This window comes from Suillus clintonianus, assembly GCF_016758775.1.
Source record: "Suillus clintonianus strain FC179 chromosome Unknown DEU56scaffold_22, whole genome shotgun sequence".
NCBI classification, from domain to species: Eukaryota; Fungi; Basidiomycota; class Agaricomycetes; order Boletales; family Suillaceae; genus Suillus; species Suillus clintonianus.
In genome coordinates, this window is record NW_024539246.1 from 295653 (window position 1) to 312945 (window position 17293).

The 17293-nt window shown below is 49.2% G+C and overlaps 4 protein-coding genes across 4 annotated transcripts; 2 read left to right on the forward strand and 2 right to left on the reverse strand.

Annotated features, from left to right (window-relative positions):
* Positions 1 to 2751: 2751 nt before the first annotated feature.
* On the reverse strand, positions 2752 to 3965 carry DEU56DRAFT_754616 (uncharacterized protein; the record flags this gene model as incomplete). The annotated part of the gene is made up of 2 exons (XM_041349836.1): positions 2752 to 2880; positions 2928 to 3965. 2 exons carry the CDS (start codon positions 3963 to 3965, stop codon positions 2752 to 2754), a joined length of 1167 nt encoding a protein of 388 aa, XP_041210356.1.
* A 3944-nt stretch (positions 3966 to 7909) lies between these two features.
* DEU56DRAFT_910975 (alpha beta-hydrolase) lies at positions 7910 to 9166 on the reverse strand (the record flags this gene model as incomplete). Its single annotated transcript, XM_041357244.1, has 1 exon — positions 7910 to 9166. The coding sequence occupies one exon, from the start codon at positions 9164 to 9166 to the stop codon at positions 7910 to 7912; it is 1257 nt and encodes a 418-aa protein (XP_041210357.1).
* A 994-nt stretch (positions 9167 to 10160) lies between these two features.
* Positions 10161 to 13142, forward strand: DEU56DRAFT_793135 (uncharacterized protein). The gene is made up of 7 exons (XM_041352743.1): positions 10161 to 10228; positions 10282 to 10347; positions 10580 to 11228; positions 11277 to 12058; positions 12110 to 12327; positions 12383 to 12757; positions 12811 to 13142. The coding sequence occupies exons 2-7, from the start codon at positions 10306 to 10308 to the stop codon at positions 12833 to 12835; spliced, it is 2091 nt and encodes a 696-aa protein (XP_041210358.1). The 5' UTR covers positions 10161 to 10228; positions 10282 to 10305; the 3' UTR covers positions 12836 to 13142.
* A 1885-nt stretch (positions 13143 to 15027) lies between these two features.
* Positions 15028 to 16412, forward strand: DEU56DRAFT_255092 (uncharacterized protein). The gene is made up of 6 exons (XM_041345312.1): positions 15028 to 15487; positions 15543 to 15618; positions 15724 to 15821; positions 15877 to 15901; positions 15954 to 16176; positions 16228 to 16412. The coding sequence occupies exons 1-6, from the start codon at positions 15125 to 15127 to the stop codon at positions 16253 to 16255; spliced, it is 813 nt and encodes a 270-aa protein (XP_041210359.1). The 5' UTR covers positions 15028 to 15124; the 3' UTR covers positions 16256 to 16412.
* Positions 16413 to 17293: the final 881 nt, after the last annotated feature.

Consider the following 17293-nt stretch of genomic DNA (forward strand, 5'->3'; position numbering starts at 1 on the left):
CAAGAACGCCTGCTTCTCGAGAAGCAGCTAGCATGAAGAAGAACTGCGCCACGCTCGATGCTGGGCCAGAGGGTATTGAGGTGTGGGGAAAAAAATATGTGCGCGTCTACAACTAAACACAGTTACTTTATTAGCGGTCAACGCCTGCGACTTTCAGTCCTTTTTATCTGCATGTCAGGCAACAATTTGACCCATTACTTGCTAAAAGTCAGCAGTGAGACAATTACGGCATTCGATAAAACACAAGATAACTAACGAGGGGGAAACGGTTCAAGTGCTTGATTTTCCTGTAGCTCTAGGCGGATTTGCAACTTGAATATCTACCTGGTCGTCCAGATCGTTCGATGACCACTTCAGTGACTTCACTCACCGTCAGTGCTCGAAAAAATTATCTTCCAACCTTGGTCTCGTAATTTTTTGATCATCTCTTGGCCTCGCCTTTGTCCGGATTCCAGGATCCTCTTGATTGCTCACCAGGTATGTCACTTGGTTCTATTTCACGAGTAGATTTTCTTTCGAGCGACCTTGTGGCTCCCCCTTTTTTCTACTGTCATATAATATCGAGCTGCTCACGGCGCTGTTGGTAATGATTACGATTTTCTTGGCTGGCCTAGGCTCTACATATTGTCGCCCGTTGCGTTTCCGGTGGTTCTGTAACAGCAAGATCGTATCTTGATTATTATCGTGAGTGTTTCAAGGCACTGCAATCACCAGCGATCGGGCGTATGACATTGTCATCTATGGGCCGCTAGTCTACGCCACTATTCACACGACATGACGAACTGGTCGACTTCCCGTAAGGTCGTGCTGATAATTAGGTGCACGAGGTAACTAGTTGAGATGCCGAATCTTATCAGGGAGTGAGCAACGCCCAAGACTCGTCCTCTCTTGTCCTCTCTTGCCTCGTCATGAGTCCTCGAATCTGTGGGGCAGTAGATGCCCTCCACAGATTGAGATTGCAGTTTAGCTAGTTGGTGGCTGACTTGACATCCATTTCAGGTGTGCTTCCGTACCTTTTAGAAGGCCTTTGGCGTGTCTTGCCGTCTTTTCTCCCTGAACTTCTCGCCACAGACCGAGTCACTTCCCATCTTTCCGCGCCTTCTGCTGTCATTCTCAAAAATCACGGAGCGTGTGCTATGTTCCGTTGCTGTGCCACCCCAGATCTTCATGGGCCCTCGTGCGGTCATGAAGGATGTATATCCGGCGAAGCATCTTCGTTGCAGGGTCTCGGTATGGCCTGTCTAGAATGCAGAACAGCGGCAAGGAGCGATATTACTTTTTTGACAGATGAGTAGAAGCACATCAAGCACGCGCTAAAAACATTATTCATTGCAGCAACCAGATGAAGATGACTTTTGGAGATTCATTGCGATGATGTCAAACAATGAGCTTGTGTCTTGAGCCTTACGCCCCACGTTGTTGAACACGCCGGCTTCGCAACTTCGGACCCTGCACGGGGGTTAATCTTATTTGTTGTCCCCGTGGGGCGCAACCCTATGTCAGTACAGATCGTATCATGTGGTAGTTGGACCAATGTTTCGTGGGAGCATTATGGTGTCTGTTGGGCTTTGGATCGAGCTGTCAGAAAAAAAAGAGGGCTTCAATGTCCTAGGGTCATCACTCTAAATCATTGCGGACGTTCGACTGACCGATCTTACCCCAGGTTCTAGATGATTCGGAGTGTACCGCCCTTGTACAGCAACTTGATGCTTCCGAGTCAAAACGTTTGTGTGAATAAATAGTATGGTCAGGGGATACGTATGTCCGTGTGTGCTTCTTCTACTTGATATGATTGGCGCTCGGATCGTTCCTGTTGGATGCATCTGTGAGTTGTGATGGACATTTTCTTGGACTGACCCCATGATGAGGTTTTGGCGCTTGCCATGACAAGTCCGCCAACTTTCTCACGAGCGCGTCGTGCCGTACACACCATCTTGCACGAAGATAAATTGCAGGAAAATATCATAGAGAGGGAGAGGGGGGGCACGAGGGTGACACGGCGACATAAACAACACTCCCTCCATACATCCATCGATATATTTATAAAAATTTCAATTTTACTTTCAACATCATGAATGAAATTAATCTTAGCCGCCTCGTTGTCGGCTCAGAGCAGCTGATTGTAATCTAGACTCATCTGGAATCCGTCTTGAGGGTGTTCTTGGCCCCTCATCTCTAGAGTTGGACCCTAGTTCATGAATCGTGGTTCTTGGTACGAACATGCGTGATAACGAGAAGGATTGATGATCGGTTTTGACTTGGCTGGACTGTTCTGTATGGACAGGTACGGTACGGTACGGTGGCGGAGATGACCATGACATGAAGTATGTCAAACGGATTCGGATGCGCCCTTGCATAATTTCGAATGCCCTTTAAACAAAATCGGTGTCGTGGCGTTTTGACGTGTGATCAACTCCAGTGGTCGGTGCAACAAGATGAACAATAATTGCGATATGAGATATCATAGGTATCATATGATTTTGCAGAGTATATTACATGCGTTCCAACCTGCCAGAAATTTGATTTGAGTTCTGTCCGTGAGCGAAGAACGACCCAAGACAATAAGGAATGATCAAGAACAAGAAAAAAAATGCAACAGTAAAGGACAAGCATAGGCCCAGCAACCTTCAAATGCGATAGATGGGCAATTGCAAAAGTGCCGTAGTGACGGTTAGCCAAGACTTGATGCAGAGCGCTACGAGCTCGTCGGTCCTTTGATTAATTGTGATGGTAATGCAACGTGAGCGTACTTTATATCATGAATGGTGCCTGAAGATTGGCAGGAATAGACCAACGTCGCGCCATAGATGAGAGTGACGGGAGGTTATCCGTGGAAGAACCGCAGCTGCCAGAGCCATGTAGTGTATACGCGCCGGTGTACTGAATTAGAATTAGTAAACGATGGTTGCTATTGACTGAAAGCATACCTCTGAGGTAGACATATCCAGGGGCGTTTTACGTGAAGAAGCAGAAGAAAGTGACGGGGAGTGTGGATGCGAATTATAGGACCTGAGGGATGGCAATGTATACGAAGGACACGGGAGCTCGTTGGTAGCCCAGCTGGTATGTGGGTAGGGGAGGTCTGTGTTGTCGCCCTCCGCCCACCTCGTGTTTTCATCTAGGGCGGGCTCTGGTACCTCGATGAGAGTTTGAAGGTGGGAAGGTTGTTGTTCCTCGGCCTCCTCATCCGAGTCACGGTATCCAACGTCGAGCTGAAACTCAAAAACCTGAGGCTCCTCTTCCAATGGACCTGCATCCTCCCCCAACCAGGTACTCATGGCCTGACCACCGCCCTCATGCATTGAGAAGGGATTGAGGCGAAATACGCCCATCATTTTGCGCATTGCCTTGCTTGCTTGGGTAGCGCGCAAGGGCACTTCTGTTGGAGGAGCCAATGAGGCGCTGTCCTGCGCAGCCGGGACAGAGGTAGCGAATTCCATGACAAAGCAATCGGCGCTTGAAACGTCATCTTGTTCGAGCTTTACTGGGGGAGACCTAGATGAGGAAGCTCTAGAAGAAGCACGTGCGGAAGGAGATGCGCTTGTGACTGTGGGTGGTAGGGAGTGGGATGGGGTACTTCTGTCATCCATAGTGTAGAGAGTGGCACCCCATGAGGCATCGTCGAATTTGAAAGATGTACCTGCTGATGGGGAGCGGTGTTGAGTTTGGCGTTCAAATGATGAAGAGGGGTGACGCTGGGATTGTTCTGCGTAAGAATATGGATGACGGATTGGACATGAATATGAAGTGGATGATGAGCTCGGTACGACTTCGTTTGACCAATTAGAGAGTAAATTGACGTTCCATGTCGTTGAATTTGAGGAATAATCATGGTTAGGGATATCGTTTTGAGATCTTGTTTGATAGTTCCATTGAGGGGGAGCTAAGTCATGTAACTGGTAAGACTGCCTCTCTGAGGATTGGAAACGTCTGTCTGTAAGGATTGGATAATGATCCAACGACATTGAGTGGGATCAGTGGGATGAAGGATGAACTTGAGAAGGGTGGACTATAAGAACGAACGGAAAATGAAGTTTAAAAGAAGACATTGAGATCTATCCGACATTTGACATCTCTTTATGATGTAAAGAACGGGAGGAGCGTATGCAGGACGCCCAGATTGAAGATCTGGATCGGACTCGTTGCAGAGGCACGACCGAATGGAAGTATCTGTGTGAGAACTACAAAAGGTTTCATGTTAAAAAATATACTCATTATAATATCCATTTTATTACTCCGGAATCTTACCAATTGAATAATAACTCGGCCAGTAGCGGTGACCTAAGGCCTGAACTCCCCGTTCGTTGTAGCCAATAACCAAGTGGTCCTCACCGTTAGTCGGGAACTAAAAAAGGAAGTCTTCGCGTTGGGATCCGCATAGCACGAGCGTCTAATTCCGAATTTAGTAATTTTGATTTGGTGTCCGGTTTTCGGTTATTATCTTATTTTCTCCGATTTGACTATCCTGTCAAATTCATAAGATCTTCACAACATCCAACCTCATTCACTATGTTTTTACGTCGACCTCGGAACTCCTTCCCTTTCGGCCGGATATTTTGGATCATCTTTCGGAGTGCGTACCGCAACCGAGAGGGAGTAGGAGTATAAATATTGATTGTTTCGAGCTTGATGCTACCGATACGGTTCAGCGACACTCCATATCCCCGATGCGCTCGCAGCGCAGATCACCTTTTGAATTGAACCACTTCGGCTCACGTCCTAGGGCAACGACAGGCATCGAATCGTAAATCCATCAGTTGAAGTTTGATCCCTTCCGTTGGTTATCACGGAATGACCGATCTTCGCCGTTCAAATCTAGTGTGTATGCTAGTAGAACTAAGATGACCATTATCGGCGCTGACTCATATATTTCAGGAGTATTCATCATCATCTTCGATCTTGGCTCTGCAAGTGTCAACGATGATCTGATAAGCATCTGCATGCTGTAAACCTGACACTCTCTCCGTAAGAAAATCGGTCATTAACCCATGCTCATTGTCCTGTTTGCACGTTCATGCTCCCCATCCTTTTAACCAATCATGTGCAGATCTGCCATGCATTGGGCACATGCCGCGTCACCTGGCGTCGTGCCACAACGTGATTAGTACTCCTCCGCGTTCACTAGATACCCTGCCGTGATCCGCCGTGACAGTATAGGTCGGGTTTCCAACCACCGGTACTAACCCCCTCTTCAAAATCTAAATACCGGTCGCCTGTCCATGTGGGTGCCCTCGTGCTCAGGATCGGCGGTGTGATGACAATGCCGCCGCAGCGCCCCGCATAGGTCCACCTAGGGTTTGGGCTTCCAAGCGGGCTGTCCATCGATGATATCGATCACCCTTTACCTCTGTTCTCTTACTCTCAAGGTACAATGACATAGGACAAGTAAACCGATCCGTGTGGTTCGCGTGTTATCACGTGTAGCCGCGGATATCATGGTCTCCCATGCTGCGGACCACAAGCGCTATTTACAGTTATGAACAGCGCTCAAACCTCGATACTTTATCTCCATACTCTATCTGACGGGGATAGTCCACCGTAAAAGTAAAGGAGAGTACTTGCTTAGCAAGCTTTGCTTGCGATTGCTTGTCCCGTGGAGCACGACATATCATATTCTCCCGTCAATCATATCTTCGACTGCCGTACTACGCCGATCACGATCTTTCTCTTTCACCGCATCTCAAAAAGGTGCTTCAAATTACTTTTCTAAAATATCCCTATCTGAACAAATCTGTACTCTATCCCCACCCGCCTTATTCGGCCTGAAAGTGCCTGAAAGTCGGCGGTGATGCTCAGCGATGACCACATCAAGATCCTCGACCCGCCCGCGGACAACAACAACCTTGTGATTCGTCTGCCGTTCCTCCCCCTTGTCCTTCTTTCCTCACTTCCGGGGGAGTTTCAGGTCGCGTACCTGAGATCCGCGGAAAATGCAAGCTCAGGTGGTACTTTGTTGCCAAGCTGTAAAAAAAATCAGTTGATAATCGTCCTTTCGAGATGCCAACGGCGAATGGAATGTTCACCCACGCCGATGTCCGTGATAGCCTCCGATACATTGTGCTGTAAGACGTTAGCTAGTAATAATAATAGCCCACCGTACCATGCACGACTGCTACACGAGATGCACTCAATGAATGTCATTCACCAGCCGGTTTTAATTGTCAACCGGAGGAGAGCATCGCTCCACCAACAGCAAGCAGCCGACAGTCCGGTTCTGACGGCTTGTACGTGAATGGCTTCCAAGTACTAGAACTTACTCAGTTACTGATATGTACTAGTACAGCCATCCGAAGCTCAGCTGGAACGTTGTGAGTAAGGAAAAGGAGAACCTATGATTTTCTCGCGTGCTCATCGTGGCGCCTTCAGTTTGTTACTGTTAATATTCGAAGAGCCGCCGTGCGCTATAAGCCAATTCATTTTTCCGGGCTTTAAGAGAATACAAGCGACTCGTTCTTGAGCCCGGCAACACAGAGCGCTATGAAATAATCAGATAAGCGCGCCTCCGAGACAAGGCGTCAATTTGCCATTGTGCCCTAGTGGTTTTGTAGATCTGGCGCTGCGTGCGCTATAAGCCGAGTCATTATTCTGGGCTTTAAGAGTATACAAGCAACTGTATCTGTGGTGACGCAGATATCATATTTTGACTCGTTCTTGAGCCTTGCAACTCGGCAACACAGCTATGAAATAATCAGATAAGCGCGCCTCCGAGACAAGGCGTCAATTTGACATTGTGCCTCTAGTGGTTTTGTAGATCTGGCGCTGGCGTTTACTCCGAGCTCTTCGTAGCGTGGCATATATTGAACCTCGGAGCGCTCGCCTTGAACAAGTGTCGGGCTCATGTTCCGACGCGTTGACACGCCGTTCCTCTGGATTTTTTGGACTTGGCGACCAAGTCCACGCGCCGCGGTCACGTGATCAAAATGGTGAAACAACTTGAATCAATCTTTGAAACTGAAATTGATGAGGAGCGTCGTAGTGATCATTGATTTCATGAACGACACAATGAACGTTCCCTCCAGAGCGCGTAAGTAAAATTATTGTTCGGATATACACCCTTTTTCCGATTGCTGCTTCAAAACCTGTTCCAGATCTCAGCTCTAGCCAGACTTCGTTGGCAACTCACATCACGTATGATATGCAGGTGCGCTGGTACAGCTGTGCTAATTTAGTACACATGCATAGATGAACTCAACGGCCGGTGTGACCTTGCGATGTCACCGGGGCATTCTGCTGTTATGGCATCGTACGCCAAAAAAATATCCTTATCTTTTAGTACCACAACGCGTCACTCACCAATCCGATGCCTAGCGTGATCATAATATGCAGGTGCGCTTGTACAGCTGTGCTAATTTACTACACATGCGATGATGCATAGATGAACTCAACGGCCGATGTCACCGGGACATTCTGCTGTTATGGCATCGTACCCAAAAAATCATCTTTTAGTACCACAACGCGTCCATTCGAGTCACTCACCAATCCGATGGGCATACAGTCCCCGTTTAGATGGAAAAGAGCAGTTCAACGACCCTGTCTAGTCCCCACGCGGTCGCTTCATCTTGAAGTTGCGGACAGTACGCAAAGGGTCAAGTCACATCTGATGGGAGATGATCCCGGTCGGAGATCTCTGAGGACACGAATGGCCGCGACAGCGTTTGGTCCGGGCCGGATTGGCACACGGAGTGTTCATTTTTTCGTCTTCTCCGTGTTACTTGGCAAGTTGGCAAGCATGTGGCTATGGACTGCTGTGGCCGTGACATCCAGAAACACCGGCTTGAACGAAAGCTTGAACTCACATACTTCGTAGTCTGACAGCCGATTTTCTCCCCCGTCGATTGTGACACGTCAAAGAGAGGATGATCACGATCACCACCCGCCCCCAAAACTGGGATTATTGCATCGGCGACATCTACAAAGCTTTTACCTTTCCTAAAAACCTCACAAGCTCTCGCACCACCATCTCTGGTGCTTCTTGTTGCACCCAATGGCCCGCCCCTTCGATCAAAACGAAATCCTCGTTCTGCATGCTGCTACACACCACCTCTCGCATCTTCCTCTCAGCCCCTGGAGTTTGATACACTCCCCAATCCCTAGCCCCTGATATAAACGCTGCAGGCACCTCCACTCGTCGCCCAGCTAGAACACGTAGTTGTGCTATACGCTCAGGGGGTGGAGGTGAGAGTGCGCTTCGATAATAATTAAGCCCGCCCTGAAAGCCCGTGCGACCGAATTCAGCAGCGTATACACCTGCTTCGGCTTTGGGCCATGTAACTTGGGCAACATGACGAGCAATGACCTCTGGCATGCTTTCATGCAGCGGCATGATGTAGTATTCTGGGAGAGTAGCAAGATCCATAGCTAGCTCACTGATGCTGGGCGAAGGTGAAGATGCAGAAGGAAGAGGATGTGTATCGTTTCCAACCCAAGCGCCACTTTTCATGGAAAAATAGCCGCCGAGAAAGTCGTGCAGAGCCTTGCCCCCTTGGCCAAGCATGTCCGCGTTGGCGGAGGGAGTAGAAAAGTATGCCATGTAGTGCTTGCGTGGAGGTTGGAGCGTAGCAAGCGCAGTTGCAAGGTCAGGACCCAAAGACACGATGGGTCGTTCCTTCGCTTTATCACTTGCACCCTCGGTACTCGCTTGAGGCGAGGATGGGCTAGCAACGCCAACAAAGGGTGCGCTCATGAACACGACCGACGTAAATAGTTCCGGATGCGCGACGACGCAGTGTCCTGCAAGAGGAGACCCAAAGTCATGCCCCACGAGCATCGCGACGGATGAATATCCGAGCGCTCGTACAAGGGAACACACGTCCTCTACGATGTTGAGCATATGAAACGAGGAAAGCGGATCTTCGTATTGGATTTGGTGGCTGGATCCCATCAGCGTTGTTGTGTGCCCGTAACCACGCAAGTCAGGGGCAACGACATGATAACCTTGATGGGCGTTGGCGATAGGCACCAAGACTTTGCGCCATGAGTAAGCGAGTTCTGGAAAACCGTGAAGAAGAAGGATCAGAGGGTAGGAAGTGCTCGGATCGTTGTTTGTGTCTGGAAGCGCTTCTAGGATATGGACGTTCAAATCATCGCGGTCACTTAAAGTGATGTACCGAGACGTAATTTGGGGAGGGAGGTCGGGCAATTCGACTGACGTCAAGGTTGTGTTCATGACGTACGTCTATCCAGAGTAGTTTTCACTAGTCAGTCACTGGGTTTGGTAAATGGGAAGGAGGTCGTTACATCGTAATCTTGAATGTTGGTGATTCGTCGAATATCCGCGTGCGGTGTAGGCTTCAAGGACTTCAGTCTGAACCTCGTTAATAAGGTTAGACTCGTGTTAGCGCTCTTCCGTAATTGTCCTCAAGTGAACCGTCAGCATCAGGGGTTGATTCAACTAATGAGTCCGGGCACACCTACGACGTTCTAGATAACACAAACCACAGGGAGTTAGTCATACCCTAAGGCAAGTATTTTAACATGCATCCAATGCACCCTAGGGCCTACAACACCACTTGGGAATTATCGGGTATCGATACCCAGGATGCACGCCATATATAACTCCACTCACCAGAACGGGCTTGGGTCAGTCCACTGGCGTGGCAATGTAGAACTCGGCATATGTTTAACCTGAAAGTTAGGTACGTATGCATATTCTTATCTGCTGCGCAGCAAAAATGATGCAAACCTGTGAGATGATCGCCTTGATTCAGTGACCTCCGTTACAAGTTGCGAAGGGAAATTTGAATTTCTATTTCTGGCCCTGGGCGCGCGGCTGTCCAGAAATCAATGAGGCAGAAAACTTGATCCTAATTACAAGATGTCATACCTAAAGTATAGTGCTACGCGTTTGCTTCAAAACGCACCAGAAGTTCATGGCACGAGAAGCGGCGAGAGTAGGATGGTGATGAGGCTTGAATAAGACGTTATACAGACGGAAGCGACAAATAAGCGTTGGTGGCACTCGGGAGTGTTAGGAAATATCACAGTATGTGCCTCGATCTAATCGCCTGAATTTTCGAACCGAGAGGCTTGGACGTACATTTTTGCGCAGCCTTGATCACAACTACGAACCGATGCATTTGCTGTGTCCGCTACGACCCCACGACGGATTGTTTGGTTATATTTGTCGCACCCTCAACCCAGAATAGAGTACTTAAAGCGCGTCGATTGAGCGTCGCTCTTGTTCACCGACCTCGACGACGCCCTTCCACGCCAGCCCTTTTTACACTAGGTTTGTTTGATCTCACTATCTGTGGTGTTCCGCGATCTGATATGCTCATATAGCTACCTATTTACCCTAGAATCACGATGTGCGGCATCTTTGGCTACTGCAACTTCTTGAAGGAAAAGGTAAGCTGCTTTCCAATGCAAGCTATTTCTGTCTTCTGCTTTGTGGCTGCGCGTTTATTCTCTTTTGCCTCTACAACTCCGCGCACGCTGTCAAGCCTTTGAGCGATTTTGAGCTGAAATCTCACTATCGTCACATACCATATTTAGTAACTTTACCTACACCCTTCGCTTCGCGCTTTCTTTTCGTCGCGTGTTACCTCATAATCCGTTCACTAACTTGCGCCTATCTCAGGACCGCAAGGAGATCCTGGAGATTCTTTGCACGGGTCTAGCAAGACAAGAATACCGTGGTTATGATTCTGCTGGCCTTGGTATCGATGGCGACAAGCCAGGCGAAATTGTGTTTTTCAAGGAGGTTGGCAAGGTCGCCGGCTTGAGGCAGCGTATCGCCGAGTCCACCATCGACACTACGAAGACGGTGATGTCCCAGGTCTCCATTGCTCACACCCGTTGGGCAACACACGGTCCTCCCTCCGTTATTAACTGCCATCCCCTTCGCTCCGATGTGAACAACGAGTTCATCGTTGTACACAACGGTATCGTGACCAACGCTGCAGCTCTTCGCCAAGTCCTGCAGAAGCGTGGCTTCAAATTCGAGTCCGACACGGACACAGAAGCGGTTGCCATTCTAACAAAATACGTCTATGATTCTCGGCATGACAAGCGCATGACCTTCACATCTCTTGTGAAGACCGTCCTGAAAGAGCTTGAGGGTTCTTTCGCCTTCGTCTTCAAGTCTATCCACTTTCCCAATGAAATCGTGACTGCCCGTCGCGGTTCACCTCTCCTGATTGGTGTCAAGACTGACAAGAAACTCAAAGTCGACTTTGTGGATGTCGAGTTCGCTGGAGCTGAAGCTGATAGCAAGGCCGTGGATAGTCGTAAGTTGTCTCACTCTCGATCCAGCCTTCTCTAAAATGCTTTTCTAGTGGTTCCCACTTCCCCCACTTCTAGATTGGCGCCTCCATCGATGCCGAATTTGAATCGTCGCCAGTCGCGCAACTTCATGTCCGAGGATGGCATGCCCCAACCCATCGAGTTCTTCATCGCCTCTGACGCTTCTGCCATTGTGGAGCGCACGAAGCGTGTGCTCTACTTGGAAGATGATGACATTGCTCACATCGCTGAGGGTCAACTGCACATTCACCGTCTGCGCCGGGATGAGTCTGGTAAAGCCGAGTCACCTGCCATTCGCAACATCGAGACGCTCGAGATTGAGATTGCCGAGATCATGAAGGGCAAGTTCGATCACTTCATGCAGAAAGAGATTTACGAACAACCCGAGTCCGTCGTCAACACTATGCGTGGACGCGTGAACTTTGATGACTACAAAATCACGCTCGGTGGGCTGCGTGCCTATCTGCACATTATGCGTCGCGGTCGCCGTATTGTTTTCTGCGCTTGCGGAACGAGTTATCACTCTGCGTTGGCGACTCGTGCGATTTTCGAGGAGTTGACGGAAATCCCCGTTAGCGTAGAACTCGCATCCGACTTCCTTGACAGAAAGACTCCCATCTTCCGTGATGACGTCTGTGTCTTTGTCAGTCAGAGTGGAGAGACTGCTGATACGATCCTGGCACTGCGGTACTGCTTGGAGCGTGGCGCCCTCTGTGTGGGAGTTGTCAATACCGTCGGTTCGACGATCTCGCGTGAAACACACTGCGGTATTCACATCAATGCTGGTCCCGAAGTTGGTGTCGCGTCCACCAAGGTATGGAAATCTTTCCCAACCTGTTGACCATCTGATATGAACATTTCGTAGGCATATACATCCCAGTACATTGCACTGATGTTGATGGCGCTGCAGCTATCAGAGGATCGAATCTCCTTCACTGAACGCCGCAACCAGATCATCGATGGCCTTCGTGCTCTCCCTGCACAAATCAAGAGTGTTCTCGACAAAGACAAGAGTTTGCGGGAGCTTGCCACTACCGTCCTCGCAAACTCGCGCAGTTTGTTGTTGATGGGCCGTGGATATCAGTTCGTAGCTCTCGTTCACGACCCAAACCGTAAGACTGATCGATGATCCTTTCAGGCATGCCACTTGCCTTGAGGGCGCCCTCAAGATTAAGGAGATCAGCTACATGCACTCGGAGGGTATCCTTGCAGGAGAGCTCAAGCACGGTCCCTTGGCGTTGATCGATGAGAACATGCCGGTTATCATCATCATGACCCAGGATTCATTATACCCGAAGGTCCAGTCCGCGTTCGAACAGATAACTGCTCGCAAGGCTCAGCCCATCGTGGTCTGCAACGAGGGTGATACTGGAATCAAGGCTGGTGTGAAGACCATTCGTGTTCCTCGCACTATGGACTGCTTGCAAGGTCTCGTGAACATTATTCCCCTGCAGCTATTGAGCTACCACTTGGCCATCAAGAACGGGTTTGACGTCGACTTCCCGCGTAATTTGTGAGTTTCTGAGTTGTAGTAACTTGGCGTTTTATACTCACCTCTTCCTCCAGGGCCAAGTCAGTTACGACCGAATAAACGACTCTTTACTTTCATCCGCGGAAGGGTGGCATGCATATCCTTGCCTCAGGCTATCATCATGGACTTTCAAAATTACTGTACACATACCGCTTTTACGGACTGGATAAGGTTTTGTACTCGACAACGGACGATTTGCATTCACGGACGGTTTTGAGCTTTCTTCTCTTTGACTTCACGATCCTCATTCGCTACCGTATATCCACCCTTACTTGATCTTCGAGCCCCATTCGTTCCGCATAGCATACACGTTAGCAACTGTCCCCACAGCGAAAATTGAATGGTCTCGGTTATTTGGAGCACGATCCGCGTGATGAATATGTTTGTGACTCGCAATTGAGTCACAAGTTAACGTCTGCTATAACTTAAACTTCAAGTCAAGCTTCAAGTTACACGACAAGCTAACTTGTTTCCGCCCTCTGACGACCTTCATCTATTCGACCAGCGAATCGCGGAGACAAGCTCCCGACGCCCTGTCTCACAAATTACACAAGCCGAGTTGCGGTCTAGCAATACCGGCTCGAGTACTGCAGCCGAAGTCTCTGCCAGTGACCGTTAACTACTACGGAACCTCGATCCCTTCCTCTCTGTGGGACGCCTCAATTTTTGTGTTTGAATCTCTTGCCACCTTCGATGATGTTTGCAGTGGCTACTTGGTCCGAGGTCCGAGTCCTTCCTTCACTGCGCGATGATATTCTCCGGCCTCTGGGCGTCTATATGTGAACTTCGAGCAAGAGAAGAAGTCGGTGATCTCGAACATAGCTGTTCTGCAGCTGAACGGACCAAATATTGGCGACCTTCTGGCGTACTGATGTTGAAGAATAAGTCAACGACACGTTCATAAAAGAGCACATCGGACTCGTGACAGAAACCACAATTACTATGGCCGTGACCAGGTTGAATTCAGTTACAAACCACCGTCTGTACAGGCATTCGCTCGGCCTTGTCCTCCATTCTCTGTGCTCCCTTCTCAAATTTGTGCTTCGACGACTGGCATGGACCGGGTAGAACTTGGGTAGTATTCTGGGCCCCACATACAGCAACAAATTGACGATGTCATCTCCACATCCGCATGCTGCCTGACCTTTCTTGCTTTCTCTTGCTCAGACTGACCTCCAGAGGGCGGCAGAACTCGAACTCACCACCATCGTCAATGCAAGCCAGTACGGCGGTGGCCTCTGATCACCCTGAGCGCCTGTGGTCATCAATGATAGCTGACAATCATGGCCCTGTCGAGAACCTCCAAGACCGCTTTGATGTTGTGTACCGTAACTTCCTTGCTACCATTTCCATCGCCTTGAAGGGATTTCCGCCTAGGTGCTTATTCAAAAGATACGCACCTTATAACTTCACGCTCACGGGACAGTGACTTTTCGGGCTCGAGCCACTCTGCTCGACCTCGGAGTCTCATTGATCTTTGTCCTAGACGATATGGTGACTAGATGTGGCCCGAATATGACCACGCTGGACGAACTAATTGCATTCGGCCTTCAGGGAATGCTGCACATCATGGTTGCAGCTTGTCCGACGGCGTGACAGCCACCTCCCAATATCAATCACTCTATCCATATGACTGGTGGAAGGGATGCCAGACGGCCGCTCATATGTGTTGACATAATGACCTTGAAGCTAAGATGCGTAAGCTCATGTTCGTCGTGTACAAGCAGATGCACGAAAGGTCTAACACACATTTTATCCCTGGGAGCAATAATGATCCTCGGGTGGTAGCCTTGAGACCTTGGTTGAGAGTCAGGTTTGGGGAACGTGTGATGCGACCTGGGACACATTTAGTGATGCGTCGGCTTGGCCCGAAAGTCAGGGCCCAGACCCCAGGCTTTTTAAGCCCTGCCCAGGCTGTGGGGCTAGTCTGGACATAGGGCCCGGGCTCAGGGCTCGGGGCTCGGTGAGCATATTTCCATTGACCGGTCATCCGTGATCAAGTCGAAGGAAGGAGACGTCGACAACGTCTGATGTTGAACGACAATCGAGGTACGAGGTGCAACTCGCTACTTATCGTTGTAGCTGATTTGAAGTGTTCGAATCTGTTTCGAACCTCCGAGTCGTTGCTTCGATCGAGGTGTGTATTTACGTTACACTGTAGGTAATGTTTCTCAGGGTGTGGCGGCCATTGGATCGGCATCTGATTCATCCCGGGGCGATCAATTGTTGAAGCGATAAGGCGCAAAGTACTACTTACTTATGTATAAAGCTCTCCTTCGAAATCTCAGGGTTGCCTCGCACAAGCTTTACCACCCAACCTTCTGACTCAATCCACGTTGTGGGAGCACCATGGATCCCGACCATAACTTGCCTTACCGTGACACCCCCATTGAGCACTCTGCTCAGCCCCAAGTCCAGCGGCAACAGCCATTGCCATCACTGGGATCTGCAGACAGCGGAGGTCGTCCACAGACTCAGACATCGGCGACTGAGAAGCCCCTACTTGACAATCGTAGTTCAGAGGGACAATCACCGGCTCGTGATCGCAACGATCCATATGCGGATTTTGAGCCTGTCCCTCAGGCTCCAGCTACGAGAAGCGGGGACGGTCATATGATGCGTGGACTGTCGCGGCGCACAGTTATGACAGGCCAGGATCCTATCAGCGCTGCTGGCCTGGGCTGGATAGTACCTGTTGAAGAGAAACCTCACGTTTGTGTTGCTCCATACTTTTATGTGAACATTATCCCTCAACCTGAACCTACAGCGACGGACCATAGGAGAGCGACTCGATCCAAGTATTGCCAACGCGGAGAGGGAGAGGGCGCAATACGCCATAAAAGGTTAGTCACTTTTCAAATATTAACCTCCTCTGCTCGGTATGCGAGCACGAAATTCAGTTGAGGTTCCTTGTTTCTGGGGATGTTCTGACGGCGTGCCTTTTGAAGCAAAGATGACAGGCTACGCGTTGAACATCGCGATAGGTTTACAAATTTTGCTTGGGGCACTTACTACGGGTCTTGCGGCGGCATTGACCGGTAAGCAGGTCAGTTTGAAAGTGCATGCATATGAATTTACGATAAACTGACCCTCAATACCAGGTTTCGATCGGCACAACCCTTCTTGGTGCGTATTCAGGTCCCCTACATTCAAAGCTTTCCTGAAGATTACGCCTCAGGTGGCATGTCGACCTTAGTTGCTTCCTATCTCGCTCGGGCACGGGGATCAAATGAACCAGAACTATCCATCACTCGCGTGAAGGACCTAGATCAATTCTTAAGAGATTGCCTTGCCTTCAAAATGGACCACGGACATGAATATGGGACAGCCGACAACGGGCTGAATAATCGACTTGAACTTCTCAGAAGAAGGTTTGAAGAACTTCTTGGAAATGCTGATGGGTAGGTCATCTCGCGCTCGTGTTGCTATGCTATGTTGACGACATACTTTAGGCAGCGGAAACTTTCTCCACCTGTTTGAGTTTAATTGTATGTACAACTGTCATTCTAGTATTTTATCCACAAGCCAATACGTAGCTCTAATGACTCACATTATTGGCTGCCCCGAAACGCTCTGCAAACGGTTTGTTGCTGGCATCGGAAACCTTGAGTCCTTCACACTTATCCACCACATTGGGGAGGCGACTGACTTCTCGTAAATGTTCAAGTCATAGCTGCTAATGCTTGAGGGACAGCACATTACTGCTGCACAAAACCCCCACCTTTACTCGATCGAAGGTTAACGCCCGCTAATTTCGTCACCAGTATGTCAACTATTATCCCCGATGCTCTCTGATGCGATTAGTGATGTGCAGGGTCGGCCATATCGTCGAAATCTTCACTTGTGCTGTAAGTGAGGTAAAGCAGTTATCCTCCGGTACCTCGTTCTTCTCAACGGGTACCTTGTTACGCGCGACAGCCTATCAGCCACATGTGATGCCCGTGATGCGGCATGCCGATCTTGTTCGGTTCCCTGTGTATTACTGCCGTTATTAAAACTTGTCAAGGCAGTGCATCGTACCACTGAAAGTTTTGGCTAAAGTCAATTCTGCAGTTCAAAGACATTCTAGCACATAGTCAACAAGAATGAAAGGACGGAAATACAAGGTTAGCAAATTCGCACCTGTGTTAATCACCACCTAGTAGTTGATGGTCATTCTAGTTGGCCCACAAATCAGTGAGTTCGAAATCCTAGAGTATAAAAACTGTCAAAGGACAGCGAGAGCGCAAAGTATAGCTCCTTGAATACTCGAATTTGCGTATTCTTAGTAGTACCCCACAAGATCAGGCATGGGGTCCGACACAATGTAATGGAAGGCGGCAGACCCTTGATTTTTCGACAAGTGTGATAGCTTGGGTCAACGAGTAGCAATAACGAATCAACGTGCCGTCGTGTCGCAATGGGCGGGGGTTGAATAAAGGATGATGGACGTGAGGATGGGGCCAGCGCCCAAGGATGCGGTGACCCTCCAATGGACAGCGGAGTACCCATATCAAAAACACCAAGTGTCACGTAGGC

Coding starts and splice junctions, on each gene's coding strand:
- DEU56DRAFT_793135 (XM_041352743.1), top strand. CDS start 10,306: ATGTGCGGCATCTTTGGCTACTGCAACTTCTTGAAGGAAAAG. Junction 12,059..12,109: donor TTGGTGTCGCGTCCACCAAG/GTATGGAAATCT, acceptor AACATTTCGTAG/GCATATACATCCCAGTACAT. Junction 12,758..12,810: donor GTCGACTTCCCGCGTAATTT/GTGAGTTTCTGA, acceptor CTCTTCCTCCAG/GGCCAAGTCAGTTACGACCG.
- DEU56DRAFT_255092 (XM_041345312.1), top strand. CDS start 15,125: ATGGATCCCGACCATAACTTGCCTTACCGTGACACCCCCATTGAGCAC. Junction 15,619..15,723: donor GGCGCAATACGCCATAAAAG/GTTAGTCACTTT, acceptor TGCCTTTTGAAG/CAAAGATGACAGGCTACGCG. Junction 16,177..16,227: donor CTTCTTGGAAATGCTGATGG/GTAGGTCATCTC, acceptor GACATACTTTAG/GCAGCGGAAACTTTCTCCAC.